Source organism: Botrytis porri (assembly GCF_014898465.1).
Source record: "Botrytis porri strain MUCL 3234 chromosome Unknown BPOR_003, whole genome shotgun sequence".
Taxonomy (NCBI): Eukaryota; Fungi; Ascomycota; class Leotiomycetes; order Helotiales; family Sclerotiniaceae; genus Botrytis; species Botrytis porri.
This window is the reverse complement of record NW_024066077.1, coordinates 515,028-542,912: the sequence shown is the minus strand read 5'-3', so window position 1 is coordinate 542,912 and position 27,885 is coordinate 515,028. Positions and strand designations below refer to the sequence as shown.

The following is a 27,885-nucleotide window of genomic DNA, read 5'->3' as shown; positions in this document are numbered from 1 at the left end:
AAAAGCCCTGGCTGAATGAATGCAAGCTTTAATTACTAGGTATGCAGATTGATTTTCGTGGGGAGGCGTTCTTGTGCGAGGGTTCAAGCATTTGCCAGCTATCTTGAATCGTTTTGCATCTGCTGTGCTACATCGCTAATGCTGGGTTCCACTGATACGAATACGGAAAATGTCTGGAAGTGGTAAGATTGGGAATTGATGGAGTACAAAAGGGGGAATCTGAAGGCATCTTGGATACGACTGTGATTGTATGTGGCATGTTTAGCCCCAGGATCTAGGGGCTACCGAGTCCAGTTGGTGAATATACAAGTAAGGTTATAAGCCAACTAAGACTACAAGATAGAGAAGTATCCGTAGCGATTTGGCTTAGATTAGTAGGTGGGGTTGCGGATTTGGTTCTGAGATTCTTGTTCCCTGCTGAATCTTGCCAGTGACAAGTAGGAGTACGTGTAGTACTGACTCCCGAACAATTGGAATATACCTGTGAATACCGTTGAGTCTGTATATCCAGGCCCCGAAGCGAATGTACTCACCTTCATGTGACTAAGATTGGGGATCAGACCGAATGCCTACGAGATCGTGGTAGATGTTGCAGAGAGTCAAATTCGCAGGCATACCTAGGTTCGTCGGGTAGAAATTGGTGTGGAGTTTGTAGATTGGTTATTCGACGGACTTATCACAAGCGACTAGCATTTATGGCTAGAAGTTTGTTACGAGCCGGCTACCGGTCGATCGAATTCTCTTAGGAACATATGCGATGATGCATCTAACAAGCGTATGGAAGCTGATTCTTTGAAGAGATAGTTGTTCTGAGTCTAAGTGCTCTACAGACCATTGATACTGAGAGATATATTTGCTGTATTGAGACTGTTTGAAAAAGATAGTTTTGAGAAAGCAGCAAATGTGCTTAGCGACCCCCCCCCCCCCTGAATCGTTAACTTGTGTTTGCCGATAAGATAAGACGTCCTAAAATCTCGGGACTGTATTTCCATTTGGTATAGACGTCAAGGGGAGTAAGTTATATTGGAACGCGACGGAATGATAGTCTGGTAATTATGGTTGCATTTCCTGTCCACTTACGCGTGGGATGTAGATAGGGGAGTACACATCGGTATAATGATTAGAATTGTTCCATGACTGGGAGGCACTCTTCTAGTAGTATAGAACATCGAATTTGGATCTGATCCTCAAGTTTGGTTGAATATAAGAGTCAATAGCCATGATAATAATGACGATGTATGAACCCAGAGAGTTTTGGCTGATGGCAGAATAAAGGCGGTGTACTTGACCGTTTTGACTTATGTTGACTTATGACGTTTCTAGCCCGTATCCTTGCACTATTTTATGCATCCAAGGCGCTCCAAGGCGCTCCAAGCACAAACCAAAATGAAATGCGACAAGCTCCATCTACTACAGTCCATGACTTCTAAACATCCATACATGCGATTTTTATCGATATGATTATAAGTTTGAATATAACTTCACTCCTATCGAAACCTCCATCAATCTACAATTCCGATCAAAATGGCAAGTCCGGCTGGAAAACGCGGACCATCAGTCTTGGTAAGAGCCAACCCAACACTAAATTCCAGTTGATAATTACATTTTTGCTAATTTTGTCTCAGGTTACTGATTCTCGGGAACGACAACGCCCTTCCACAGCACGAAATAATCCGCAACGACCAAATGCCAATGGCTCGAATGCGCCTAGACCAACAAGATTCATATCAGTAGATAATGTTTTGCAATATGCCTCTCAAATCCCATCAGGTCAAGCTCGAGGGCCACCAGCCGGACGAAAACCTCAGGCTCTAGATCAACGTCGCGCAAATGGTCCCATATCTGCTCGCATTGCACAACAGAATGTTCCAGGTCGGAGTACAAAAATTAGCGAGAAATTGGTATTGATTCCAGATACGGTCGATGAAAAGGATGATTCAGAAACGGATGAGATTCTTGGGACCGGAATCCAACAGCGACTCGATGGTGGTGGAGGACCTCCGACGGATGCTGAAAGGGATATATTAAAGAAGAGAGGCGGTATCAGAGGAAAGAGTTATGCGGAACGTTTACCCAAAGCAAGGAGAGCAAACGAATTGGCTAGAGTCACAGCGTATTGCACGGCACAAGCATATAAAACAAAGGCCACGGCTGCATTCGTCAAGGAACGACACGGAGCCAAGACAAAGTTATACGATGATTGTCTCTATACAGTTTACCATCTACCTTTATTACCAGGTACAGAAGGATTCAGAGTACGAAGTAGTCCGGTTTTGAAAAGTCCAGGTGGAAAGGCGGTACTAGATGAAGAGATAGAAAGGAGTGAGAATCGAGATTATCATGAAGGTTATTTCGAGGATACGGATACATACGGAGTAAGGGGAGGAGAAGATAGCCCACGAAATGAAACCGACGAAGAAAGAATCATAAGGGAAGAAGGAGCCCGAAGAGGTAGAGAGGAAACCCATATTTTTGAACAAGGCAAAAGAGCCGACAGTCCAAATCGAGTCGCGCCGGATGCGAAGACTTTTGCAGAAATGTTTGTCTTCTCGTATGGAGTGGTGGTATTTTGGAATTTCACTGAGCATCAGGAAAAAGATATTCTTGCAGACTTGACATTTGCTGCACACAACACAGATGTATCACTTGTTGTCCGGCCTCAAGAGGAAGAAGATCTCGAAACAGAGGAGCTTCATTTTGAGTACAATTCCTTCGTTGACAGACCACGAATCTTTAATGATATGATAACCTTAAGGAGTGGTGATCATATGATTAAGCTAGCAATGAGTCATGCTATTGCTCAAAGTACGAAATTGAGTTTCTTTGAGGAGCGAATGTCGCAGACTATGCTAAGCGCAGAACATATTCCTAAGCACTTGGCCTTAACTGGTCAACTTGGCATGTCTCGTACGGAAATTCTCAAGATTCTTGGACGTCTCTTTAAAAGTAGGGTAGATGTCAATCTTTGTAAGTTATTATGTCCGTTCTTCGCCTAGGTTCTTGCTAACATTCTCAAGCATCAAATATCCTCGACGTACCCAGTTTCTTTTGGGACTCCGAACCCACTTTACATCCACTTTACGAAGCCATTCGAGAGTATCTCGAAATCGGTCCCCGTATCACGACACTCAATGAGCGTTGTCGAGTTTTCTTGGACTTAGCAGAAGTTCTGAGTGACAGTATCGCAGATACAAAAATGAGCACAATCACATGGATCGTCATTATCCTAATCATTATTAGTATAGCAGTAACAGTCACAGAAGTAGGTTTAAGATTTATTATACTGGAGAAAGCGGGTTCAAGTGGGGGAAACCCTGCAGCGGGAACGGCTCTTATGGATAGGAACTGGTCGAGATTTGATTTTAGTAAGCCTCAGCTGGAAGCTATTTGTGGAGTAGGACACACGATTACGGAGCTCTGAACTGAGGAATCGGGAGATGTTAATATTGAATGCGGGGTAGATACTTTGTTCTTTTTGTATACTGGAAGGCTTGGCGCGGGTATTGGGAAGGATGTTAAGTGTGTATAGAGTAGTCGTGTATAATGTGCTTGTAAATATTGATTAATGAGAGCCAGCGTTCATATTGATTACAGTCGAGATGACTAGATTAGGATCTTGTGAGGAACTTTGCCGTGGGCTTTTATGATGAGCAATTATTGCGTAATGTTCTTGGAAGCTCAAGTCTCGCTTACAAGTTGATTGGTTGCAAGTAGACGAGGTCGTTCTTTCAATTTGTTTAATTAAATAATAATTTGAGGATATTCCTACTGTTGATGGTTAGCTCTTATTAGATGCAAATTTTGAATGATTGGTTTCCAAGCGCCCTAAAGACACTAGTCGGGAGTTAGTAAAAATCTTGGTCTTGATGAAGGATCTCGATGGTGTCTCGTCGTCGTTTTGTTTGTAATTAGTTTTTTCTTTCTGAGTGCTTTTTATTCCATGTGAATTACTCTCGTGTTACTAAAAGTCCGGAAGATCACTCTCATGCCACTTGATACTAGTCTATTAAATCTAGATTCTATAGATTTTATAGATTGTATATTTCTAATCCTGGACTTTACCTTTCAACCCTCATTCCTAGCTTTCAAATATATATTCTAGCACTATTCTCTATTATGGTTGATTGTCTTTTAAGTAACAGTTGCAATTTCATATTTTAGATTTTAATTTTAATATCAAAAATTCCGATTGAGACATTATAGTTTAATCTAAAACTATAGAATCTGGCTGTCATAAAATCTTGGTGGCGTGCGTGAGGGTAAACAAATTCACTTTTAGTGTCATCAGAGTAATTTACCGCTTAAGTCAACTACCCCACTTTCCGACCACCCCCTGTTTCCGACCACCTAAAAAATTCATATTATCTACACTTAAAACTTTAATAACTCAATAACTATTGAACTTCAATGAAATCGCCTGTAGAATCACTTTCTATAGCACTAGAGCTATCATCTACCTCATCTTCACGATCTCCAGCTTCAATTTGTGTACGCCTTATAGCTCTAATCCCTGCGAACTTCGAATTTGGAGATACCACAACCTTTCGCCTTTTTCTAGGTAATGCTTCATCTAATTGATATTCTAGCTTTCTAATCTTATTCTCTGCCTCTAAGAGTTCATAATCCTTAGCATCGAATCCTTTTATAATCTTGCGAAATAGTAATCTTCGTGTTGGCAAATCGATCTCCTTCTCTTGAATCATTATATCTCTATATTTTCTGATATCGGCTCCTTTTTGAGGGGTTTTCCATTGAATAAACGATGAATATATATTCCATTGAAGAATAGGATCATCATCAGATTCAGGATTAAGTGATAAAACCTCTCTATTGCTATTTTCAAGCAAAAGTCGACTCATAAGAGGTTTAGCCATATTTTTGGGCCAAAGACCACTAGCTTGCCACCCAGACTTGATATTTTGAATAGTTAAACCTTCTATTCTAGCCTTCTGATAGCAAGAAAGGAAATTGCGCTTTCCAATTGGTGAGGAATCGGATGATAGACTTAATTTATTAAGTTCGATTCGATATGCACTTTTTAGGGGTGAGAACACAGATAAATCGAGTGGTTGTAGTACGTGTGACGTATGTGGTGGGAGAAGTAAGAGATATATGTTGTTATTAAAGCATTCTAACATAAATGCTGTAGTTTCATGGCTTCCGTGTCCGTCCAAAATGAGGAGTCTTGAATTTTCCGGCTGAATAGGGGTAGTTTGAGGGATATAGATCTTTTTCAGCCATTCTAAAGCTGTAGCATCTGTAGTCCATCCATTTTCTGTAGCGGTAAAGTTCCAACCCTTGAATAGAGTCAAATCTGTTGGAAACCATTGTTGTTGAACTGATTTTCCCTTATATATTACAAGGGGAGTAATGCTTTTTCCATTGGCTGAAATGCATTCTATAAAAGAGGTCCAAATTCGAGATCCAGGTTGCTTTTTTTGAATAAATCTTCGATCAGTGCTTCCTACTACTAGTCCATTAAGACCCTGACCCTCCATTATACCTGCTTCATCCATATTCCATCTGTTGGCCGGCTTAATAGCCTTGATTTCAGGGATTGCGAGGTTCCGGAACCACTTCTTAATAATATCAGATGTAGCACCTGAAACTCGTGCAGAATCGATTTGATGTTGCTTCTTAGTTCCAATATTAGGATGCCTTCGAAAAAAGCTATGTATCCATTTCTTTCCAAGTGAGGGATCCTCCCCTCGTACAATAAGGAGGTGCTCTGCCATCTCTCTGATTTGACGATGTGTAGGGCTAGTACCAAGAGCTTCCTGTACTAATATCCATTCTGCTAGTCGATTCTCCTGAATTGGAGATAACTTTTGAAGTATTTGTGCGCCTTTTTGATGCGAAACTCCACCATATATTCGATCGTGAAGTGTGGTACGTGGAACACCATAATCCAAGCTAGCTCTTCGTATGCTTGCTCCATTTGTAATCGCTCTAAGAGCCTCTGCGATATCTTCTTCGGTATATCTATTCTTCATATCACAATTATAATAATATCAAAATTTCAAATCAATTGATTAAAGCATTGTTGAGTTATTCAAAGTATAAATTTTATAATTACTCAAAGCGGTGTGGTTTTTGAGGTGGTCGAAAAGAGGGGGTGGTCGGAAAGTGGGGTAGTTGACTTATTCTATTACTGTTCCATTTTTTAAGGGTATTATGATTTAGTCGGTCATATCGTCTAATTAGATACTGGGTGCTCCTGCTAGCTCGTTTGTCAATGATTGTGATCCTCTGTCAATTCTCAGAAAATTCATTCCTCCATATCATTTAAGTAGATTGTGTATAGCAGGCATCCTTCCAAAAATCCACAAGTCATATCATTTTCCGGGAACACGTGGAGTTACTGGAGGTTCTAAAAAGCCGAACTTTGGATTTTATCCATTTAGTATCTACAAAAATCACATAAGATTTCACAACACATTATATCACAATAAAATGTAGCTTCAGTAACAAGATGTAAGAACAGCAGATCAATTAGCTGAATCGACTTTCTAATATCCCAGGAAATATGCCCGATATCCCCTACTCACACCCATACTCCTTTAACGAAAAGACTCCTTCATGTCCAACAAATGCTTATACCCAGAAATCCGTTCATAAATCATAATGTCGTAAGTCATGAGTTCATAAATACATGGGCTGCCATATCCATATCCAAACACTAGCAATGAAACGAAGAGGAAATCGATAAAGTGTTGGTGGTCGATCCGAGTGGGTTGCCACAAAAAAACATTGTCCTGAATGTAGTTGAATGGTACCATTTGACTGTTTGTCTAGATTGCGAAACACTGATTTGCCGAGTCGTTCATATCGAATATGAAGCAACAATAAATGCTCAAAATCCCAACTATGATGGTCTTTACAAACAGGGGAAACATGATCGCCTCCACTCTACCAGACTATGTCCTATCTGCCAGTTTTCCGGGCAGCCGCAGTTGCCTTCTGAGCGGCAACCTTGGCCTTACCATCCTCGATCTTTGCCTTTGCGGCAGTCTCCTTTGCCTTCTTCTCGGCATCCTGACGAGCTTTCACATTGTCCTTGTGATCTGGGTGTTTATATCCACATCCGTTACAGGGATCGGAAGCGCGAAGCATTGTGAAGTCCTTCTTGACTGGACTAGCAGCGCAATCGGGGCAATAGTATTGGTGAGTGAGGCAGTACTTGAGTCCCGTGTTTGGTGCCTTGCCCTCCATACGACAATTACCCGTCATCGTCTTCATACCGGGGCAGTGGTGAGTCTTGGCGGAACGTCCGGCAGGCATGATGAATTTCTAGTGATGTTGGAAAGCGGTCGATTTGGTGTATGATTGTGTGTAAATCGCGTCTTTGGGAATTATTTCTTGAAGGTGGATGCTAAGTTGATGGAAGAAGGTGAGTTTCGTCAATAAAGAATTCTGATGGGTAGTTGATGACTTCGAGTTTACGATGGAGAGAAGAGGGAGAAGCAGCCTCCGGGGACGATATATAGACACCAAAGACATCTCGAGTTTATTACCGTACGGTTGATAAGAATCATAATCACAGATGGCAGTAGCAGTAGCAGTAGCAATCTTAAATTGTTGTATTAAGATTAAGGTAATGATGTGATTGATTAAGCGAGAATTGAATTAGGGGAGAGTTCAGATGATATCAACGGCTCATGCCGTACAAGCAAGGAACAAGTGTGGAAAGTACAAGCTACGGCAGTTGTTATTATAGGCATGATTATTGAGGGAAGATTGAACCACGCTAAAAGGAGCAGCTATGATTATCTGTTCTTCCGTACCAAATCATGAACAAGAATGACGCCATTGAGAAATGCATGCCTTCATCAGCACCGATGACTAGATTTTTGAGAAGATGTACTAAAGGCTCACGATACCATATTGAAGAATGAAATCTGTCATTTGTTAGCAATGATAGTGCGCTGAACAGCGCTACTCAAATTCTGTCACCAAGTCGACATTCACACATGCGGTAAAGTAATCCACTTAATCATTACAATTTTACCGTAGTTGTACGGTTCTATTTACAGGAGAATCAACCGTAACGATGTAGCTAGAGGGGTAAATGGGAACATTCCCGCAACTTATAAGCTCTAGCTAGGTCTTCCTGAATTTTTCTAAATCTGTTAATTCTAAGATTGATAAAACCATCTACTTTCACAACTTACCTTTTCAATAGTTCTCCAGTAATTCTCTACAAAACTCAAGATATTTACCTAGTTCTCAGGAAATCAAGACAATAGACATACTCCTACTCATAGAGCCACTCTACTTCCTGTTCCTTACTAGATTTTCTGGGTCATATACAAAACAACACACACACACACCCTCGAGACTATAACCTGCGTTCATCATGGTTACCAAAGATTCCACAATCCATCATTGCCCTAAGAAGTCAAAAGGTAATTGTCGTCGAGCCTATACCCCTGGCCCAAACTCAAGGCCTTATTGCTCGGCTCACATGACCTACTGTAAGGAAGAGGGCTGCAGATTACCATATCTTCTAGGCAATCAGCGCTGTGAGCGTTGTGCTGCCACAGCCGACAAAGAGGAGTTGCTAGCGAAGGAAACTGCTGAAAAGAGAGCAAAAGATAAAGAGAACGCTGGAAGTAATAAGAACGGCAAAGACAAGGACAAGAAATCTAAGCCAAAGAACGCTAATCAGAGACTTAAAGTATGTCAATGAGTTCTTTTATTCTATGCTTTCGGGACTGCCCGAAGCATATACGAGTATCTCTTTCTGTGCAGTGTCGTCTAGTCACTGCGCAATTTGAGCCTTTGGTTCCTTCTCAAAAAAAAACCTTTTTGATAGACAATTACTAACTTCTGACGTTGCAGAGATAGAATCTTGTATGCGATTAGTCAACGTTCAATATCCCAGGCGGTGGATGTATATTGATCTAATACTAAGAATTTTCGGGGATCACTATTGACAAGGAGAGGATGTAGATTTGGTGTCAAGTATCAACATCAGGATGTCCATTAGTCCGTATATTCAGGATCTTTCAAACATTGGAGTAGCTTTAGTTATCGGGTCTTTCGGTCAAAAGGTATGGTTCTTGTGGTGCTAGAGGAGGGGTGGGGTGTGGGATGGCTAGCCTCATTTAGTATTAGCAAGAACTCTTACCCTCGTAACTAGCTAGTACAACTCAATACAATCAACCTCTGAATGCCCTTATACTCTAGCCTATTGTTCTCACTGACAATTTCCACAATAAGAGATAATAGATCAGTAACGATATTCTCGGAATCTTGAGGACAAAATTTCCCGTTCAACTATCATTTGAATCATTTGTAAACACTGAAATCGTTAAGATAATCCGAGGGAATTATGTATATGAGCATAAACCCAGAAAGAAGACCTACACACATGATGTTGACGTGAAACTAGTCTAGTGTGTACATCGACCCATTTCTGGTCCTTTCAGAAGACGTAGCACCCACGTATTCGTAGGTCCTAAATGTCTAACTATATTCTATCTAAAGAGCTAGCTATGTATAGGAAATCGTAGGCCTTATATAGAAGCTACGGAAAGAGGTAGTATCTTTCGCTTCCGCTTAGGACTTGCAATACAGTAGCTACTGAATTGAAGCTATTCACTACGATCGGGACTATTAGTGTTCATACATTAACAATCATTAAAGTTATATATAATCTAATATATGATTTAGAATCCTCTAGATTGAAAGATTCACATTTATTCTTTGCTTTATTCTCTTACTCTCTCCTAGCTCTAATCGTTACTGATGTAGATTCAAAATCTTGATTTCAATCAACTCAAAATTTTAATATTTCTCAAATCTCTTTCAAATCGTTTGGAAATTGAATTATAGTATCTAATATATATAAACTTTATAATAAAAAGTTTTAATATTATTCAATTCAAAATAGAACAAACATATAATTTTAAACATAAGAAATGAAAAGATTAGATTTGTTAACGAGGCTAATAATTTATAAAACTTTGTAAGTTTATAATTCTATGTATGACTTTTTATTTTTAAATTTCTTTATAATAAAAACTATACAAATCAATAAAGAATTAATAAAACTTCAACTTGATTTATTTTTTATAGTTATAACTTTCTTATAAATTATTTAGTATTAAAAATAAAATGAAAACATATAAAAAAGTATGCAATTTTATTAAATTTAGAAAATAATCAATTAGACCCTCCTGACGCAGACTTTTTTATTCATGTGACCGACGCCTCGAGGGTCATATGCATATGTCAGATTACATGTTTTTTTAATCAAGAGAGATAGACCACCAGTGGACCAGCCTTAATAAGGCAATGAGCCATAGACTACCCAATAATTACTGCGAGAAACTTTCATTGTGATCACAACGTAATCGGACGGGGATGATACTGTAGGTAAGAAACTAATATAATCGCCCCAAGGGTAATTTCCAGGCTTTTGAATGAATTCAAGAGACGGGGGAGACCAAAAGAACTTACTTCGTAAGTGGCAATATACTAGGCATCGTGGAGATGTAGGAAGTAAGAAATATTACGTGCATATTGAGCACCTTGATTTCTTCAGGCGGAATTGTTTCGATGCTTAGACAATCGGGCACTTTGTAATTCATACTTTCTACTTGCCGAGCATTTTCATCATTCAAAACCAAAACTCTTTCAAATTTTCAATTTCATTTTGTATCAATAACTAGTATATTCTTCTTGAAATACAAATGCAGCAGAAAAGAGGCCTTGGGTTAGCTCGGATTAAACGGAAGAGCTCCTTAGCAGTCACAGACACTATCACCAAGTGTGAATTAGAGAAATTTGAATTGCCGCCTTCTGAGACACATATGCTTCCACTTTATCATTTCACAGGACACTCTTTCTCAAATGGTATTGTGGTACTTATTTGAGACGATTACAAGTATTTATACATGTGATTTTTGAGGGTTACTTATAGAACCTGAAAGTCGAACAACAGTCATCTACATTTTACCGTTGAATCTTGACTAGCACAAGAGTATAGCCCCTGCAATATAAAGATAAAACTTGTCTAATTTACTTGAGATGGATGCCAGATTATTATTATGTTGTAATTTCTTGATTGACCTGGACGAGTCTTTGAATTGATGAATTACAGTAAAATAATTTCAATCCAAGTCAACCCTACCACTTTTCCAGAGAAGAATTAAAAAGGAAAGAATAGCATAATAGTGAGAGAAACATACACTTCTTTCCTTCAATGCATTGCCCGAAATGATACCTGATACATGTTTGACGAAAGTGATTGGATTATAGAAACTACCTATTTTTCAATTGATCTTTCTACTTTTTTCGCTTATGGAAATCTCGGTAATTTGGTCACTAGGTAGGCATCAAAGTATAATTTTCGACTTTCCAGTTTGCATGTTAGGGTAATAGAAAAAGGGGACTTTACCGTAATGATAAATCATCGATTATTACATGGTATGGTCAAACGCTCTATAGACCTTTATTGTATAGTTCGCATTTATTTCACAGTTTGCAGAATGGTTGGTGAGACATATTCTAGTAAATTTCTAATCTATTGGAGAGGCACTTCTCCTGCCTTTCAGGTATCGTTATCTATCTACATACATTCCACACATCATGCCACCATTCCAGTCTTCGGAGGCACCTATTTTGCCTTGAGAGTACTATTATCTACCTGCATACATTCCATACACCATGCCATCCTAGTCCCCAGCTGAAATCTCGCTCACAATTACTCCGATTCGTTGTCCGACTCGCAATCAGCTCCATATCTATCGGGTTTCATTAAGACATGACCATCGAAGTAATTTTTCCATTCTCTCATATATTTTTGGAAATCTTTAAGATGTTGGCTATCATGAAATCCAGTTTCCGTAAAGCCGAACAATCGGCGAATCCAAACACCTCTAAAGTAGGTATCGTTCATATAGTTGGGATCAGCTTGTTGCATGATCTGATCAAAATGATTCTTGATTGCAAGTTCATCCTCGGTGAGTGGTCGTTGAGGAGGAGTTTCGCGGACTCCATTCCAACATGTAGTGCGTTCATAATCGTCAAACCAGAGCCAGGTTCTTGGGATTCTAGTAATGACACGTGGGACTGACATGACATCATCCCAGTCGATGATTCCAGTAACTTTCCACCCCCCACTTGTAGCTTGAGTTTGGCTATCAGGATCTTGAGAAGCTTCATCGTTAATATCAGGCTCACTTTCAGTATTGTGATCACCCAAATTATCAGGGCTGGGTGGCTGTGTGGCATCTGATGTCGAACCTGAACAAGGGACAGCGGGGGTTAGAGAATCATCTCTTTCAATGAAGATATGTCGCGAGCAGATATCCCAATTCCACAAGATATTTGTCGAATCAGAATCCTTGAAGAAGCCAATCTGCTCCATCTGCTTTAAAACATCTAGAGCCTGGTTCCATATTGAGACTATATTGTCGCACATGATGTCATCTTTCTTCCGCTCGCTGATGAGGTTGAGGAGCAAAGATTCAAGACCTTGCTTTCGGAGGGGTGGACCGACTGTCTTGGGGTTTAAACGAAAGCCTGATATTACTGGCGGTGAACTCGATTGATGAACAGATGTGGAAACCCATGGCAAAGGCTGCGCACCAGAAAGTACACCGGGGTCTTCAAAGGTGATATCCTCCATTTTAATCAAGAGTCGAGCCACGAGAGTTGTGAGTTCAAGCTTTCCAGCAAGCGGAAGAGTGGGGAAAACATCCCCGAGAGGTTTTCCGGTGATTTTCTTTTGCAGAACGTACTGAGATGCAATGGCATTGTCCACAGTAGAATCGATAGCTTCAATGGTTGGCACACAGAGAAAATCGAATTGTTTAAGAAACAATAGTGTGGCAACCTGGTCGCGTAATTTATGTAATTCATAATCTTCAAATGGCACGCGTGGAATTCGGAGAACAAAATTTCGATCTTCAGACTGTCCCGGAAATGTGAGTCCGATGACTCGATTAAAGCTTCCACCTTCCATTCGCTCAACATTCGATGGAGAACCGAATCCGATGTTCTGACAAAGTTGGGCGACTTTCAACTTGTATGTTTCAAATGCCTCCTGTCCATATTCATAGGTTGACGAAGCGCTTGATTGATTGGAGTTATTTGAGCCACGTGTGACACTGGAAGATTCAAGCTTCTCATCATCATCTAAACCATCCGATCCAAGCTCTAAAGACTGATAGTAGGCTTCCCATTCGCGGACTAACACTTGCAACATAATGTAATGACTGCTTTGACCAAACCCCTCAAGAGCAAACTTGACAAGTCGTCGAATCCATACACCTCGGCCATAAGCATCAGCCATATAATTCTGGTCTGCGCGTTGCAAAATTTGCTCAAAAGAAGCTTTAAGGACAAGTTCTTCCATGGTGAGTTCCCGAGCTGGCTGAATATCATTGTTGCCTAGACCCTCATGCCATTTGCTTGAGCGGTCGTTTTCTTCAATCCATAGCCAGACAGGTGGAGCTCTAGTCATAACGGATGGTGCAGACAAAAGCCCATCCCAATCCAGCACACCAGTCAAAGTCCATTGCCCATTTGATTGCTTTTCAACCATGATGTTCCGAAATGTAAGATCCCAATGCCATACAACACAATCGGTGTCGTTATTTGAGAACAATCCGGCAGTTTTCATTTCATCTGTGATCTTCAAGAGCTTGTTCCACTGGATATCCATAAAGTCCTCGTCGACTGTTTTGCGTTCTTCAAAGATTGAGGCCAAAAGTGATGAGAGTGGTTGATTTTTCTGGCTGGACATGACTTCTAATGCATCATGCGGGCTGAAGCGGTAGCCGGTGACTTCAATATCGGTTGGGATGGTGAGTGGCTCATGAGAGATAGAAGGAATGGAAGGACCTGCAACAAGTTGTCCTGGTCGATCGATCTTCAAATTATTCAACTTCTTAATGATATCAGCAATCAACTTGACGAATTGCTTTTTCTCATCGGAAGGCAAGTCGTAATAAACTGATCCAGCGTTTACTCCCTTGAGCTTCCCTTGAAGGATGTATGGACGACCAATGACATTGTCTGAGGTGGAATCAAAGGCCACAACAGCGGGAACCGGCATCAATGGGGCGAGATAATGTAGGATTGCAACCTGATCTCTCGTACTTTCATTCGTATCAAGGTTTCGAGGAATACGAAGAACATAGTCCTGATTGTCTTTAGAAGGAAGTGAAAGACAGACGACTCTATTGAAACTACCTCCTCTCATACGCTCAATTTTCGAGGGCTCACCGAGATCAAGGTCATGACATAGCTGAATGATCTTATGCTTATATGTCACAAACGGCTCTTGGTCGTCCCAGTCGCAGGTTGAACCTGAACCCCGAGGGACCTTGGAGCTGGAAGATTTTATCGACTCCGGAGCAGGTGACAAACTGGTGGGCGCAGAATTGATAAACTCTGCACATTGTCGTAAGCCTTCTAAAGTGTCATCAGAAGGTTCGGGAACAATCGATGTTAGAGGCGACAGAGAGGGGCTTTTTGATGTGTCGTCAAGTGCGGGTTTATTGTCGCGGCCATCAAAAGAGTCGGAGTCAACTATAGCTGGGGTAGACTTTGGAGTTGGAGGGAAGCAATGATCAAAATGTGAGGAATCATTGACCATGGTGACATCGGAAATCGAAGGCGGAGGGTTTTTTTGTATCAAATTTGAGACTCTGGATTTGAATTTGGATGCCACGCTGCGCAGAAGTTTTTTGATGGAAGGCATTGAATGCAAACAACTGCCAGTAATCTAGCAGAGATCAAACAGCTCAAGTGTTGATGGCTGATGAAGAGAAGATGTTTTGTGGAAGGTCTCGTTCGGTGGAGGATCTCGATGTTTATGTAGTAAATTTTGTTTGGAAGTTGTTTACAAGAGAAAGAGAAAAAAAGAAGGAGAGTGGTTGGGGGGAGGGGCTAGGTATTTAGAGCCTTTGACGACGAGATGAATGTATTGCAATTCACTTAGCGTCACACCGTAGTGAAAATTGCTGTACTGACCGTATTTCAATTATCTAAATAAAAGTCATTAAGATTCGCTCACTCGCGCGTTCACCCATTCATGCCGCTATTGAGTGAATAAATATGTATGGGTAGAAATGTACACATCGGACGAGAAGGTAAGGGATGAATTTCGAATACCGTACCTTTCCAAATCAACGAACAGAACATTTTACGATGTATATGCGACTGTGTGCGGCTCCCATTGATATCAAGATTATATAATCATATATCAGATGAAACAGTAAGAGTTGATATTTAAATGCCGTACTCTTAGAATCACGGAACAAAACATCATACGGCATATTCATGATGGTGTATGTATGTACGGCTTTTTTTTATATATAAAGAGGTACGATCTGAATTACAAATCATCTCTGAATCATGATTCATTCTGGGTTGTACGGTAAATTTTGATTATGAATCATCTTCGAATCATGAATGTTCTTGAGTCGTACAAATACGAATTACAAGTCGTTCGTGAACCAAACGGCAGTTTGGAACTGTACATTATCCCTGAATCATGAATCAATCTTAAGCCGCACATTAGGTTTGAAATTCTAATTCCTTAAACTTCTCTTCACTCATCCATCATGCTGTGAGGGATCGAAGTCATAGTTGTTGTGCATGTCGAAAGTGCCCTCCATCTTCGACGACTCGATAGCCGAGACATCGAAATCAAGCATTTCTCATGCTGGCTAGGCCAACGAAATTGATAGTTTAAATCGCCGCCCATTTCCCCGGTACCAAGTATTGTAGCTGTCCCAAATTGCGGTAACCTTGTTTCTAATTCCCCCAGTCATCTCCACACTTGTGGAAGACAAGAGACGAGCCACCCTTTCAATGCTATCCTTTAGAGCAATAATTTGCATATCTTCCCCGGAGTGCTGCTCTATCTGTCGGTTTTAGCTAGCCTACAGATGATCCAATCCCAATGCCTCGATACTTCGAGCCCATGGATTGTAGGCGAAGGAAGAGATACATTCGAATGGTAGATTGGTGATTTGCTGTAATGGCGAGGACAGATGTCTTGAAATCATGCAGGCGTTGGCCCAAATTTATACGATTCCAGAGTCGTTTCAGTGCCCATGAATGTCTTCAAAGGAAACTCGAGTTACTGGAATAAGCTCGATTGGGAAGTTGAATTTTCGAAGTTCAAAAATAGAAAACCTGAAAGGCAGGCTAGAAAAACGGGTGGTACTGGCGTGCAGGGTTCAAAGTCATCAGGTTTGATAGTAGGAAGCAGAATTTCAAGAATTCGATTGTTGAGACTTACATCTGATTTCTAAACCGCTACTTAAGACAACAGGGACAGGTATTTTTCCAATAATCGTAGTTCTAAGTAGAAAGACGATGGTCTAGTTTGAGAGTCAAGCTGTGTTCCAAATCAGAGAGAAATCACCGCGTATTTGGTGCAAACGAACATCGAAGTCCAAATTAGGTGCTAGGTTCACGCCGTGGTATTCGGCGAGATGAATGAAGTTCTGACAATAATATTTGTCTTTATAATACGCAACTTCAAGTTTCGATCTACAAAAAGAAGGGCATATATTCGTGGACGTACAACAGAGGTGTATCAATTGCGTAAAGTGTAGGATAAAGTCTTTACGCCTGGGTAGATAGAGCTGAAAATATGGGAGGACTTTGAGCTACCAATAGAACGGAGAGTTTCGACCTCGTCTATCAGTCTTCTTTCTACCTATTTTGCATACATAGGGGTGAACAGCCGATAGTATTACCTAGCCTGACCGAAGGCTTGAAAGCATTTTCATACGTATGGAAAGCATGCATATTAAATGTTGAAGACTCTGCTGCCATGAATAAAAAAAACCAGAAATATGATTAAAGAAAACAATATGTTTGAGAGTGTAGCCTGATGGAAAGATATGACTTGGAGGTTCGTAAGCAATCACAATTCACGATTGTAGATGAAATTTGCATCTAATTCAGGTAGATCAAATATAAGTTATCGGGAAATATCTTTAAGTTCCTTTTTTGTTTACAATTTGATTACGTCGTATATCTAGAAAAAACATCTAGCCTGCCCCTGCAGGGGGAATATCCGCAGACCCAATGAGATAATCCAGGGCCTTTGAACAATTTTTTGTGTTTCAAACTGGATAAAAACCAAGTCCTATTTCGCGATCCGAAGTAAGCAGGTAAAGTTCAATCTTTTTGGTGCTCTAGATCTAACTTGACAATCACCGCGCCCATCAGGTCATTGGATGTTCGGAGTTTTATTTCATCGCGAAATCGTCGAGCTCGCGATCTAGCGGTAGACCCCATTTACGTTTCCCGCTATCTCATCGACCTATCTTGAAATACCGAACAAACCTTTTAATTCCTACATTTCAAAATCAGTCGAAGGCGCAGAATAATGTGAGTACATGTATTTAGCACGAACAAAGATTAGAACATGCCAAAAGAGAGAGCGAGGTCGATCGATGGTGGCAAGAAATTCAACTCGCGGCGTATGATAGAAGCAGCGTCAAGATGCAGAGAAATAAGCGAGAGAGTAAGGTTAATAGTTGCAGAAAAAAAAAAGGTGACATATCAATGGAAGCACCGGCTGATGTGATTCGCGATCCCGTCTTCTTGGGGAATTCCAAGTGCATCACTAATAAGAAAACTGAGACAAGACCAAGCACGCAGTTTAAAGATCCAGAAACAAGCTGGAGAATTGAGTGTGGACTCGAAACATCCAGTGTCGAGACATGGCAAGTATACATGCGTCATTGGATCCCATAACCATCTGATCATTACGTTTACTCCTTCTCCTCCCACCGTTGTCGTTTCCTCTTTCGCAGAATGAGAAATACTTCCATTCCATTTTGCGATGGAAGTGATAAACTGTTCCAACCAACCCCGCTTAGCGCCACACCATTCTTGAATATTCATATACGATTTATGTCGTCCATTACACGCTATACCTCACACCAAAAGTATCCGAACAAGCAAAATGTTATTTTTCTCCGAAACCTTTCAATATCGATTGCATCCTTATTCATCTCTCAAAACTACCATCCCCATCATCGAAGATTGTATCCGCATTTCCATCACCCCAGCCAAGAATGCCACTTCATGAGAATAATCATCAGAACCACTTCGACACATCCCTCCATTCCGACTCGAATTTCCACAACGATCTGGCCACCAACAATCTTAATTAAGCCTTCTCCAAATTACAAAGTCTCTAGATGAAGATTAACAGCAAACGTTTCGTCTCGATTTTGCAGGCTGGTGAGGTTTGAGATTCTTTGCTATCTACTAACGAAATTAGTGTCTAATTCCCGATTTCATCATCAGATCATTAGTCAAAAATACAGTTCGGATTTGAATTTTAGGACTATGATTTTAAAGCATGGTTATGGATAAATTGAACGTTCGGGAAGGACTTTATCTGATGTTGGTCTCGGCACTGGTAATGGTTGGCATACCTCTAGGGATATTCTCGGGTAGTCTAGGTCTAGGCTAAAACTATTGGGTGCAACTAGTAGACCAAATAATCATATCGTAATATAGACAGCATTTAAGAACCGAGAATGAAGCTCGCTGATATATTTTTACATTGCGGCATACCGGCTCGTCTAATCGTGAGTTTCCTAATAACTATCCCAAGTTTTCTCCAGCTCCAATTCCAATTCCAATGCTTATCTAGATGATACACGCTGATTTTCAACTCGCAAAACAAGATACAAAAGAAAGAGAAAGCCGTAAATAGTAAGATCTTACAAATCGAATTCCTAGCATCCAGTATCACTCATCCCTCAATCCTAATCATGCTCTTCCTTCTTCCATCACCTCACACCTACACTTCCACTCCCAATTTATTCATAGCTACTCCTGCAAAATGACTCCCCACAACCGGCCTTGCGATAAAATGAGCACCAAAGTCCGCTAAGTCAGCTGTCTTTGTATCATAAAAATCTGTCAACGCTACTCCAGATTCACTCATTCCCACAAACTTTGCAACATTTCCTATCATTTCCTTCTTCGTTTGATCCGATGCAATAGAAGCACACCAAATAATCCAATCACTTTTCGTCCATTCGTGCCTCGAGTCTAGTGGAACACCGTAGGTATTCGTCACTGAAGGGTAGAAGGCAGATTGCATGTCGTAGATAGATTGAGGGATGAGATTCAGAGAGAGGAGTTTATCTGGGAAGAGATTATAAAGGAGAGAATAGGATGAAGAATTAGCATAATTGAGTGATGTATGGGCAAGCATCGGTGAAGAACTGGAAGAACTCGTGGAATTGACAACTGCGAGATTTGTCCACTTTTCCACATATTCCTGAGCAATGGAGCTGTAATTTGTCGACACACTAGAATGAAAGGTCAAAGAAGCAATTTCCGCCATCGCTTTAATCCCAATGATACCCTTTAATGCCAGATTTGTCTGATTTGCCAGTTTACCGGCAAAATCATCTGTGCTGAGTTGATTCGCCGGGATCAGCGCAGAAGCAATCAGGTATTGTGTCCACTGATCCAAAATTTCATAATGATCATTTAAGAATTTTGTATCATTGGTAGCGCGGAAGTAAGAAAGGGACATGATAAGCATGTTTCCGCACTCTTCCAATGGCATTTCTTCATCGTTCCCAGCGGAGTGACCAGTAGCATTAGGATAGGAGGAACCGAGATCGTGCATACTGTAGGCGTTGGGGTAGCGACCTGTTTCTTGGTTTTCAAATAGAGGCTTGAGGGCTAATTTGAGGAGAAGTGGATTGGTGTAAAGGAGGATAGGGTGCATTGGAAACAGTACGTCGACAGTTTGAACGTTGCCATCGGAGGATATCTCTTTGACGAAGAGGTAAGGGTTTGAGTAATTGCCTGCGAGTTGAGTTGCGCCGAATGCTTGTCGTGCGGATAGGGAGGTGATAGTTAAGTAATCTTGGCCACCAAAAGCAATGGAATCTCGGCTAATCATATCGTCGAAAGTGTTGGAGAAGCTGTAGGATGTGTCCCATTCGTTGTAGAAAAATGATAATGCATCGGTGTCACTGGAAAAATATGACGTCCATAAGGATGGTAATGTAGTATTACCACCACTTCCATCAAACTGAATTGCATCTTTCTGGGCCAGTCCCAACACAAATACCACCTCCTGAGCCGTCGTGTACAAATTTCCAAAATCCTTAGCAAAGCCAAACGTCGGAAACTCATCATTTATCGCTCGATAATTCCAATCTTTAGTATTCGGAAGCTTTCCTTCACTTTGGAAAGCAGCACGAACAACTTTGTCTGCTCCGGATTGATAAGTGATATTGCTGTTATCTTGCGTGGCCCAATACCAATATCCCCATTCGGCTTGCTCATTGATTTCAGTAAACGCTAATTGCTCTTGTCGATAAACTCTATGATATGCAACTTTATCGTCTGTCACTCCATAATCCCATTGTGCCTTAGAACTTCGATCACCCGAAACCCATTCTAAGTGTGTTAGTCAGTGGTACAGTACAATGAAGATATCCAATGGTCCGGACTGCATTCTAACACTGATCAATTTACAATTGCTCAGATGTTTTGGAAGCACGATCCCATCAGATATCTGATTTTTTGGTCTGAACCTTGGATGCCCTGTATGGGTCAGAATAAATTACTTACCAGCCGAAATATCTGCATAAACCGACACATCATGAGTTTTCCCATCTGTAGACACCACATCCACATGCAAATAGGCCATGGTCAAAGATTGTTGTTTCAAATCTTTCGGGTTAAGAGGTGACAGGAACGTAGCCGTCAAATTAATCTTTCCTCCTACATCGAAAGTAAAAATACTCTTTGTAGAGGTATATTCGCAAGACGTCTGCTTCGCAGATTCAATTAGAGTTTTATTGTCAGCTGCGTAAGGATATCCCATCCAAGTCAATGGTTCACCATCTACCCTTACAATTCCTGTCATTCCTGTAATCTGGTTGCTAGAATCCCTATATTAGCCTAGCTGACTGAGCAATAATGGGTAGTCGAAGGATGTTTCTTATATCGATGGATGGGAAACAACTTACTGCCAGAATGTACTCCATCGTAGAGCAAGACTATTGCCATTTTGGTAATCGGTAGCATTAGTTCCAAAGACTTGCCAACTATTCAGATAAGGCGATTTGACCATCAAAGGAACAGCAGGGGGCCTCTCAGGCGTGAATGTCCCTTGAGCATAACTTTGTGTGATAGCTGTCGAGAGAACTCCTGATAGTATGAAATGAATAGAAACCATCATTGTGGCAACATTAATATACAAATAATGATACAAGTGAACGCTGGCAATATATATTAGTTTAACAATAAAGATAGAGGACCGGAAAAAAAAATTGAAGTGGTGAGTTATGAATGAATGATGTATTGGGAATTGCTTCTCAATATCTAGCTACTGATAATCGTGAGCGATCCGCAGAACTAGCCACAAAATATCGATTTTCAGAAGGTGGTAGCAAGAAAGAACGAAGGACCCAAGAAAAAGCCCACCAAAATTAAAGAGCCAAGAGAAGGAAGGAATGGCAATATAATGAATGTAATGACACACTTCTATGCATCTAGTTGGAAAGAAAATTGAAACAACGACCGATTGACATTTTTGCACTTATAATTCATCTGCCTTAGCAAACTAGGTCACTATACCTACGGACTCATTCCTGAAATGTACAGGAACTAATGAACCCCCATCTCTCACCAACAAGAAGGGCCCGGCCCGCAAAGGAGATCGAAAAAGCCTAGAAGCTGACCTTGGTGGGGAATATAAATGGTGATATGCTTCATTGCCTTCTCAAAAAGGCGGCTATTTTGAGCATACTGGCCTGGGTACCTGGAGTAAATGTGATCAAATCCATGAATACAAAGGAGCCGTAAATCGAAGCGCTGTACCAGGCTGGCACGGGCGGTTGAGGATCTGACCTAAGGTCTTATTAGATCTGCGCTTGAGCTGAGACTCATGATGTCAAGAAGTGGATGAAATGAACATCATGACTATGACACCATGAGCTGCTGGTGATTAGTATTTCTTATTGAAAAATATGAACGAAGCCAATCTTGGATCTGAGAACTGAAACACATATCTCATACAAGCGGTCAAGTTAATCAGGTATTCATAGCAAACTAAACAAGCACATTCAAAGGAAGAAAGATTGGCGATAATGGTGGTCAAGCACATCGGAAATTCGCTAACCTTATGAGAAGGATCTGGTGGACCTGGTGGGTCAAAGTCTTGTGAATCATCACCCCAATTTTTCGCTTCTAATTGGGTAGCATTGCTAGGCTGCCCACCTTCAGTCTACTTTGATACAAGACACAGCCATCGAAATGCCTTGCTATATGTTGTAGAGCCTCAAGACAGCTTGCAAGTGTGAATGCTGTGCTAATCTCAAAAAACATGAGAACTTCTTACGTCTGATTCATGAGTTTAATCTCTAGATCTTTTCTCCCTGACCTTGAAATAAGGTTACAATGCGGAACCTAAAGGGACTCGGAAAAAAAAAACACACACAGGGGAATGTTTTTTTTCTCTCTCATTCACGCATAAAGTCTGCATGAGGAATCAATGTTACTGTCATTCAAGTCATGAATATAAAATATAATGACTCTTGAAGTTCGAACGAAGGACTATGGTTGGCGGTTCGATTAATTTAGACTTAAATTTAAGGTCGAGAATACCCGGTCCTTCTCCACTATGTGTAGCTCTGTAGCCTTCGCGATTACCTGTTCCCAAATTTTTGAGGTTGCTCCTATCATACCGTAGAAAGAACGTGAGGATAACAATAAAGGTATATCGTTGGTGTTGAACAAATGGTTATGCTGCATTTCGTACTGGAGAAGTGCAACCCCTCCTCCGTTCGATACATACTCATAGTTGGTTCAGCCATTCAGCTGCTGCCTTCACAGAATTGACTGCTTCCTTTTCGAATCCCGTAAAATTTCCAACCAGCAAAATATCATGAGTCGCAATTTGCTCACTATGAAAAGCAATGTTATTACCTTCTATGCCCTTCATTCCGTCTGAAAAGTCCTTGACTTGTTCAAGCAAAACCTCTTGCCCATTGCCTTGGATCCACATTGGTGTTTTTGTATAGAATGGATGTTTTGCAGGACTGATCCATTCAGAGTCCATGCTGACTGGACTATCTTTGGGACAATAGGAATTGGCTCCCCAGATCGCAAAATTGGCAGGAATGTAATCTGTAAATCTGTGTGGAGACTTATACAACACTTCTGGAGTAAGAGTCCTTGCAAGATCAATCCAGGGAGACCACAAAAGTGCCGCTGCAGGACCAGGCGCATCTGTGACAGCAAGATATCTCAATAATGCCGCAAGGATATTGCCACCTGCCGAATCTCCACCAACGATAATGTTGGAGTATTCAATGCCTAGATCTCGGAGATAGTGAAGAGCTGTGACGGCGTCTTGAAGCGCGGCAGGGAATCGACCATCAGGGTTGGAAGAAAGTCGATAAGAGACCATTAACGTCTTCCCGATGTGCTGAGTGAGAAGATCGGCCGCATACCCAGATTTATTAGGTCGACAGTCACCAGTGACAAAAGCTCCACCATGAAAATGAAGTACAACCTTCTTGGTTTTATCCTCCTCGGCATTGTAAGACGAGGGATACCAATAGCCACAAATCGTTGCGGGTTTAATTTCCTTATCATCACAGATTCCCTTGTAGACTCCTGGTAAGGAAGATGGCTTGATTGGAACGAGAAACCGTTCTTCTTCACCCTCTGCCTTTATGATCAGAGGCGTAGAGACCTGTACCATGGATGAATGCCAAACGGCGGTTTTCAGTGCGACAGCGGCCACGGCTTGGATGATGCTCCATTCTGGATGCTGTCTATTCGATGAGAATGAATAATAAACGAACCAGAAAGGCAACTTGACAGCGTTCACTATGATGGCACATAGAGTCCAGATTCCCTTGAATGGATGACGTGTAACCAAATTGGTGGCCATGGCTTGCTTTAAGGTTACAAGAGATGGATTCAAGTACAACTTTCCGACACGAGAAAAGGGATATCGAATTAATTTATTCTTTTGACAACCAATTCGATCATGCAACGCTGTCAGATTTCTAATTGTTGGTTAGATAGTCATTTCTGGATGTGTGAATTTACAGAACTTGATGATTCGGGTTTGGCGAGTCTATGAACAACAGTCGGATATTCGGTTACACAATCAAACCGACTACTTACTGAACTAGTGAACGGACTTTCATTGGAAGTGCAGTGAGACTTGATCTAACTAGAAGTCAAACATCTAATTAGCTCAAAATGTGCAAACGAGTTTCTGGACAAGGATTTCCTTCGTGTGAAAAAAGGGTTATTCTGCATAGGTACCTACATATCCATAAAAGACTTCTCCATTAGTAAGTCAAGATGGTGATCAGGTTCATCTACTTCTTATAGTCATTTCACTAAGTCACTTTCATCGTCTATGGAATGTCATCTATCAATCTAGAGGTTTGATAGAGCTTCAGGAGATACATATGACATTTCTACCTAGTAACATTCATAAAGGGTAGTCATCAAGTAATCTCCATCGGGTCTCTGAGCTCACCATTCTATAAAGACACGAGGTAACTCGATTCTCAATCCAAGAAAGTAGAAATCATTCACCTGATATTATCTCAATTTACCTTCTTCTGCCTGTCCCTCTTCCTCTTCCTCTTCCCCTCTCTCCCCCTCTTTCCTCTGATCCCTCAACTCTACAAACAACCTCACTCACACTTTCAAACATCCCTCCTTACTCAGCTGAGCTGAAATTTCCCCATCCCCTATTCCCTGAAAATATCATTCCAACTCCCAACTCCCAAATCCCATCCAAGATCCCCGATCCAACGAATCACACTTATCTTCATAAGCCTCCCCATCCACAAACACCATCCAATGCACTGCCTCAAACCATATGCCATAACCCGTAGCATATGCACCAGCCCGCAATTACACGTCACTCGCACACCAAAAGTAAATCGCTCAAAGGAAATCGAGATGAATTTCTAGGCTCCAAGTATGATTACCTAGGTACGCTACTCGTAATACTCAAACCTATCCCATAACTCGTCCTACCACTCTAGGCTCTATAGTAGATTCCACAAAAATCCTCGCAAACCATCCTATTAATCACTCGCCAATCCCAAGGGACTTCATATCTAAGCATGACGTGCAAAGTATCGCGAAGAAGAAACAAGTGAACAAATGAAATATATTCCTCGTCTAGGTCAATGTAAGCATAGAAAACTTGTTCCATGCATACAAATACCCGTGGAATTCCTCCCACGTTGCTACCATGCTCCACTTATACCCCAATTCTATACTTCCATACTTCGTTTGCACAACTGAATACCGCACACCTGTCACATATAATTGTCATCTATCACATTATGTCAAAACAAATATTCATAACTGATTTAATTGACTCCCAACACCCGATGTAAAGCGCTTAGCTTAGTTCAACCCGGTTCAGCAACGCAAGCAAATCTTGTAAATAAAAATTACTCATGGAAATGTAAGAAGAGTGAATCAATCTTCGGGAGAATTCCCCATAAATTCATTCATCCGTGATATCGACACTTTGCCCCTCCGCCCAAAGAAACATTTAAAAAGCAAGAAAATACCCAGAAATCTAGCTTAACAATTGTTCAATGGCTCCCTGAACACTTCCTCCACTTCTTCTTAGAGCTGCCACATTTCTTTCAAAGTCGAAGAATCCCATATCGTTTAATTGCCTAAGTTGATCGGCGTAAACTTCTTCAGGTGGTCTGGTGTCTGCTGGAGCTGCAGGTGCACTTGGGGCCGCACCACCCATTCCGCCCATGCCGCCAAATCCACCAGGACCAAACATATCTCCGAATGTTCCGTTTTGCATCATTTGCATTGCTTGTTGTAATTGTTCAGGAGTGGGTTGTGGCATTCCTTGAAAGGGGTTAAATCCCGCTCCAGCTGCTCCGGCTCCGGCTCCAGCTCCAGCACCCGCTCCCCCAAACAGCGAGGCAAAGGGATTCGGTGGATTGGCATCAGTACCAGTTGATGGGGTTCCTCCAGCAGAAGCGGGAGGTGGAGGAGTTTGGGCAGGCGTATGACCAGCGGCTGCTGCTCCTGGTCCGCCGAATAATGATGCAAATGGATTATTAGCACCTCCTGCGGCAGGCATTCCAAACATATTGAAAGGTGGTACACTAGGCTGACCACTTCCTGGGGTGCTCCCTGCTGCTCCAGCGGGTGTAGTGTCAGTGACGCCTGGAGCGGGAAAGCCGCCAGCCCCTCCACCTCCCATTTGTCTTCTCATCGCAGCAGCTTGTCGAATGGAGTTTGGATCCGTAAGCATGTTTCTGAACATGGGTGATTGTAATATCTCGCGCGCGTTGGGCATATCTCTGAGCATTGGGGTATTTTGAATCATCATATTGACTAGGTCCGGGTTGTTGAGAGCTTCGTTCATCGTTTGACGAATATTGGGATCATCCATCATTTGAGCGAGCGCATCTTCACTTGGTGGCGCACCCATCTGCGAAAATGTTAGTATGGAAAGATTTTTCTTAGAAATGGGCATACATACACCACCGTCTGCGCCGAACATTTCAGCACCTGGAAGACCCATATGGCCTGCATATCGAGCACCTGTCAAGCCAGCAAGAGGGTTATTCGCAGTTCCGGCAGCCATGTTAGTTGGGAGACTTGCTGCAGCGCCAGTTGCGGCATTGGCAGCAGCATTGGCAACGTTGCTTTGTGCGCTCTTGACCATATGTATCGTATTGTTAGGCTTGATCTTATAAGTGCTTAGAGGTTCCTCATTCTTCATAACGCGACCGGAGTAGATTAATCGTTGACGATCTACTGGAATCTTTTCGTAATCATCTCCAGCTAGCTTTGTCTTTAAATCGAGAACTGTTGCGGTCTCTGCCATAGTGATTGTGTGATTTCCATCAGAGGATGTCTTGACCTTGAAGGTGATCTGAGAATCGCCCTCGGGCGCAGTTGGTGTCTCGTCTGACATTTTAATAGTTTTGATGGATTTTTGAGTTGACTGATGAATATTGAATTGAATTAAGATATCTCAAAGAGTCAGGTAGGTATCGTTGGGTTTTATTTTGTTGGATTGATAGTAAAGGTGGTTTGGTGTGTGTATTTGGTAGGTAATCGTATCTATCATGGGCAAATATTAAGTGAGGTGTGGCTATGGCTCAGATGACGTTCGATGGTTCAATTATGGCTGTCACTAGGAAATTTTTGAGATGAAGGATGATTGTGAGAAAGAGAAAGGGAAAGAGAAATAGAGATAGAGAAATGTGAGAATAAGTTATTTAATCTTAAAACAGATAAATTCCGATGGTTTCATTCATGATATAATTCACTATTCATCGTTAGCCCTACATCGTCTAAAAGTATATATACCCTCATACATCTAGATAGGTAGGTATGTTGTGTGACTGGTGACTGACTGATGACTGATAATCACATCTTTCCATTGAAATCTTTTGGCTTCTGATTACTATCCACGGAGTAGGTATTATCAAAGTAAATTCCAGGGCCATAAGGCACAGTCATGCAAGGGCCGGCCCAGCGCGAGATCTAAGCACCAGTACTCAGGTAGAGTTCCGTCTAACCCCTTTCCATTATCGAGCAGGAAGTATATAATAAGACCACGAGAGAAGCTAAATTCAACAACTACGTATCTACGAGTACTTATTAACGATATCTTTCTTCACAGATTCTACATATTGTTGCCTCTGTTTGGACTATTAGGAATAACATCCTCTCTTCATCGCCAATGAGGTCTATTTCTCATTGAATTCAGTATCCGGACTCCCGGTGAGGTGAATTAAAAACATAATTTAGCATGGAGGCAAGTACCGGCCAGCTAAGATAAGAGAGGCTGAGGTAGGGGGTTCACGTTAGCATTCTTGCATTTGC

General features: G+C 41.3%; 8 protein-coding genes across 8 annotated transcripts; 2 read left to right on the top strand and 6 right to left on the bottom strand.

Annotated features, from left to right (window-relative positions):
* Nucleotides 1-1,524: 1,524 nt before the first annotated feature.
* EAF01_002253 (uncharacterized protein) lies at nt 1,525-3,421 on the top strand (the record flags this gene model as incomplete). Its single annotated transcript, XM_038910505.1, has 3 exons — nt 1,525-1,563; nt 1,626-2,967; nt 3,018-3,421. 3 exons carry the CDS (start codon nt 1,525-1,527, stop codon nt 3,419-3,421), a joined length of 1,785 nt encoding a protein of 594 aa, XP_038773427.1.
* A 973-nt stretch (nt 3,422-4,394) lies between these two features.
* Nucleotides 4,395-5,993, bottom strand: EAF01_002252 (uncharacterized protein; the record flags this gene model as incomplete). The annotated part of the gene is made up of 1 exon (XM_038910504.1): nt 4,395-5,993. One exon carries the CDS (start codon nt 5,991-5,993, stop codon nt 4,395-4,397), a length of 1,599 nt encoding a protein of 532 aa, XP_038773426.1.
* Nucleotides 5,994-6,924: 931 nt separating this feature from the next.
* Nucleotides 6,925-7,281, bottom strand: EAF01_002251 (uncharacterized protein; the record flags this gene model as incomplete). Its single annotated transcript, XM_038910503.1, has 1 exon — nt 6,925-7,281. The coding sequence occupies one exon, from the start codon at nt 7,279-7,281 to the stop codon at nt 6,925-6,927; it is 357 nt and encodes a 118-aa protein (XP_038773425.1).
* Nucleotides 7,282-8,356: 1,075 nt separating this feature from the next.
* On the top strand, nt 8,357-8,689 carry EAF01_002250 (uncharacterized protein; the record flags this gene model as incomplete). Its single annotated transcript, XM_038910502.1, has 1 exon — nt 8,357-8,689. One exon carries the CDS (start codon nt 8,357-8,359, stop codon nt 8,687-8,689), a length of 333 nt encoding a protein of 110 aa, XP_038773424.1.
* A 3,021-nt stretch (nt 8,690-11,710) lies between these two features.
* EAF01_002249 (uncharacterized protein) lies at nt 11,711-14,716 on the bottom strand (the record flags this gene model as incomplete). The annotated part of the gene is made up of 1 exon (XM_038910501.1): nt 11,711-14,716. The coding sequence occupies one exon, from the start codon at nt 14,714-14,716 to the stop codon at nt 11,711-11,713; it is 3,006 nt and encodes a 1,001-aa protein (XP_038773423.1).
* Nucleotides 14,717-18,796: 4,080 nt separating this feature from the next.
* EAF01_002248 (uncharacterized protein) lies at nt 18,797-21,208 on the bottom strand (the record flags this gene model as incomplete). Its single annotated transcript, XM_038910500.1, has 3 exons — nt 18,797-20,421; nt 20,596-20,909; nt 20,997-21,208. The coding sequence occupies 3 exons, from the start codon at nt 21,206-21,208 to the stop codon at nt 18,797-18,799; spliced, it is 2,151 nt and encodes a 716-aa protein (XP_038773422.1).
* A 1,617-nt stretch (nt 21,209-22,825) lies between these two features.
* EAF01_002247 (uncharacterized protein) lies at nt 22,826-23,929 on the bottom strand (the record flags this gene model as incomplete). Its single annotated transcript, XM_038910499.1, has 1 exon — nt 22,826-23,929. One exon carries the CDS (start codon nt 23,927-23,929, stop codon nt 22,826-22,828), a length of 1,104 nt encoding a protein of 367 aa, XP_038773421.1.
* A 1,372-nt stretch (nt 23,930-25,301) lies between these two features.
* On the bottom strand, nt 25,302-27,410 carry EAF01_002246 (uncharacterized protein). The gene is made up of 3 exons (XM_038910498.1): nt 27,375-27,410; nt 26,531-27,325; nt 25,302-26,479 (listed from the first exon to the last, which is right to left on the bottom strand). The coding sequence occupies exons 2-3, from the start codon at nt 26,966-26,968 to the stop codon at nt 25,598-25,600; spliced, it is 1,320 nt and encodes a 439-aa protein (XP_038773420.1). The 5' UTR covers nt 26,969-27,325; nt 27,375-27,410; the 3' UTR covers nt 25,302-25,597.
* Between the last annotated feature and the right edge of the window lie 475 nt (nt 27,411-27,885).

What these genes read in the sequence shown, in the direction of transcription:
- EAF01_002246 (XM_038910498.1), bottom strand. Translation starts at nt 26,968, where the DNA reads ATGTCAGACGAGACACCAACTGCGCCCGAGGGCGATTCTCAGATCACC. An exon ending in TGTTCGGCGCAGACGGTGGT is followed by an intron (nt 26,480 to 26,530) that starts GTATGTATGCCC and finishes ACATTTTCGCAG; the next exon opens with ATGGGTGCGCCACCAAGTGA.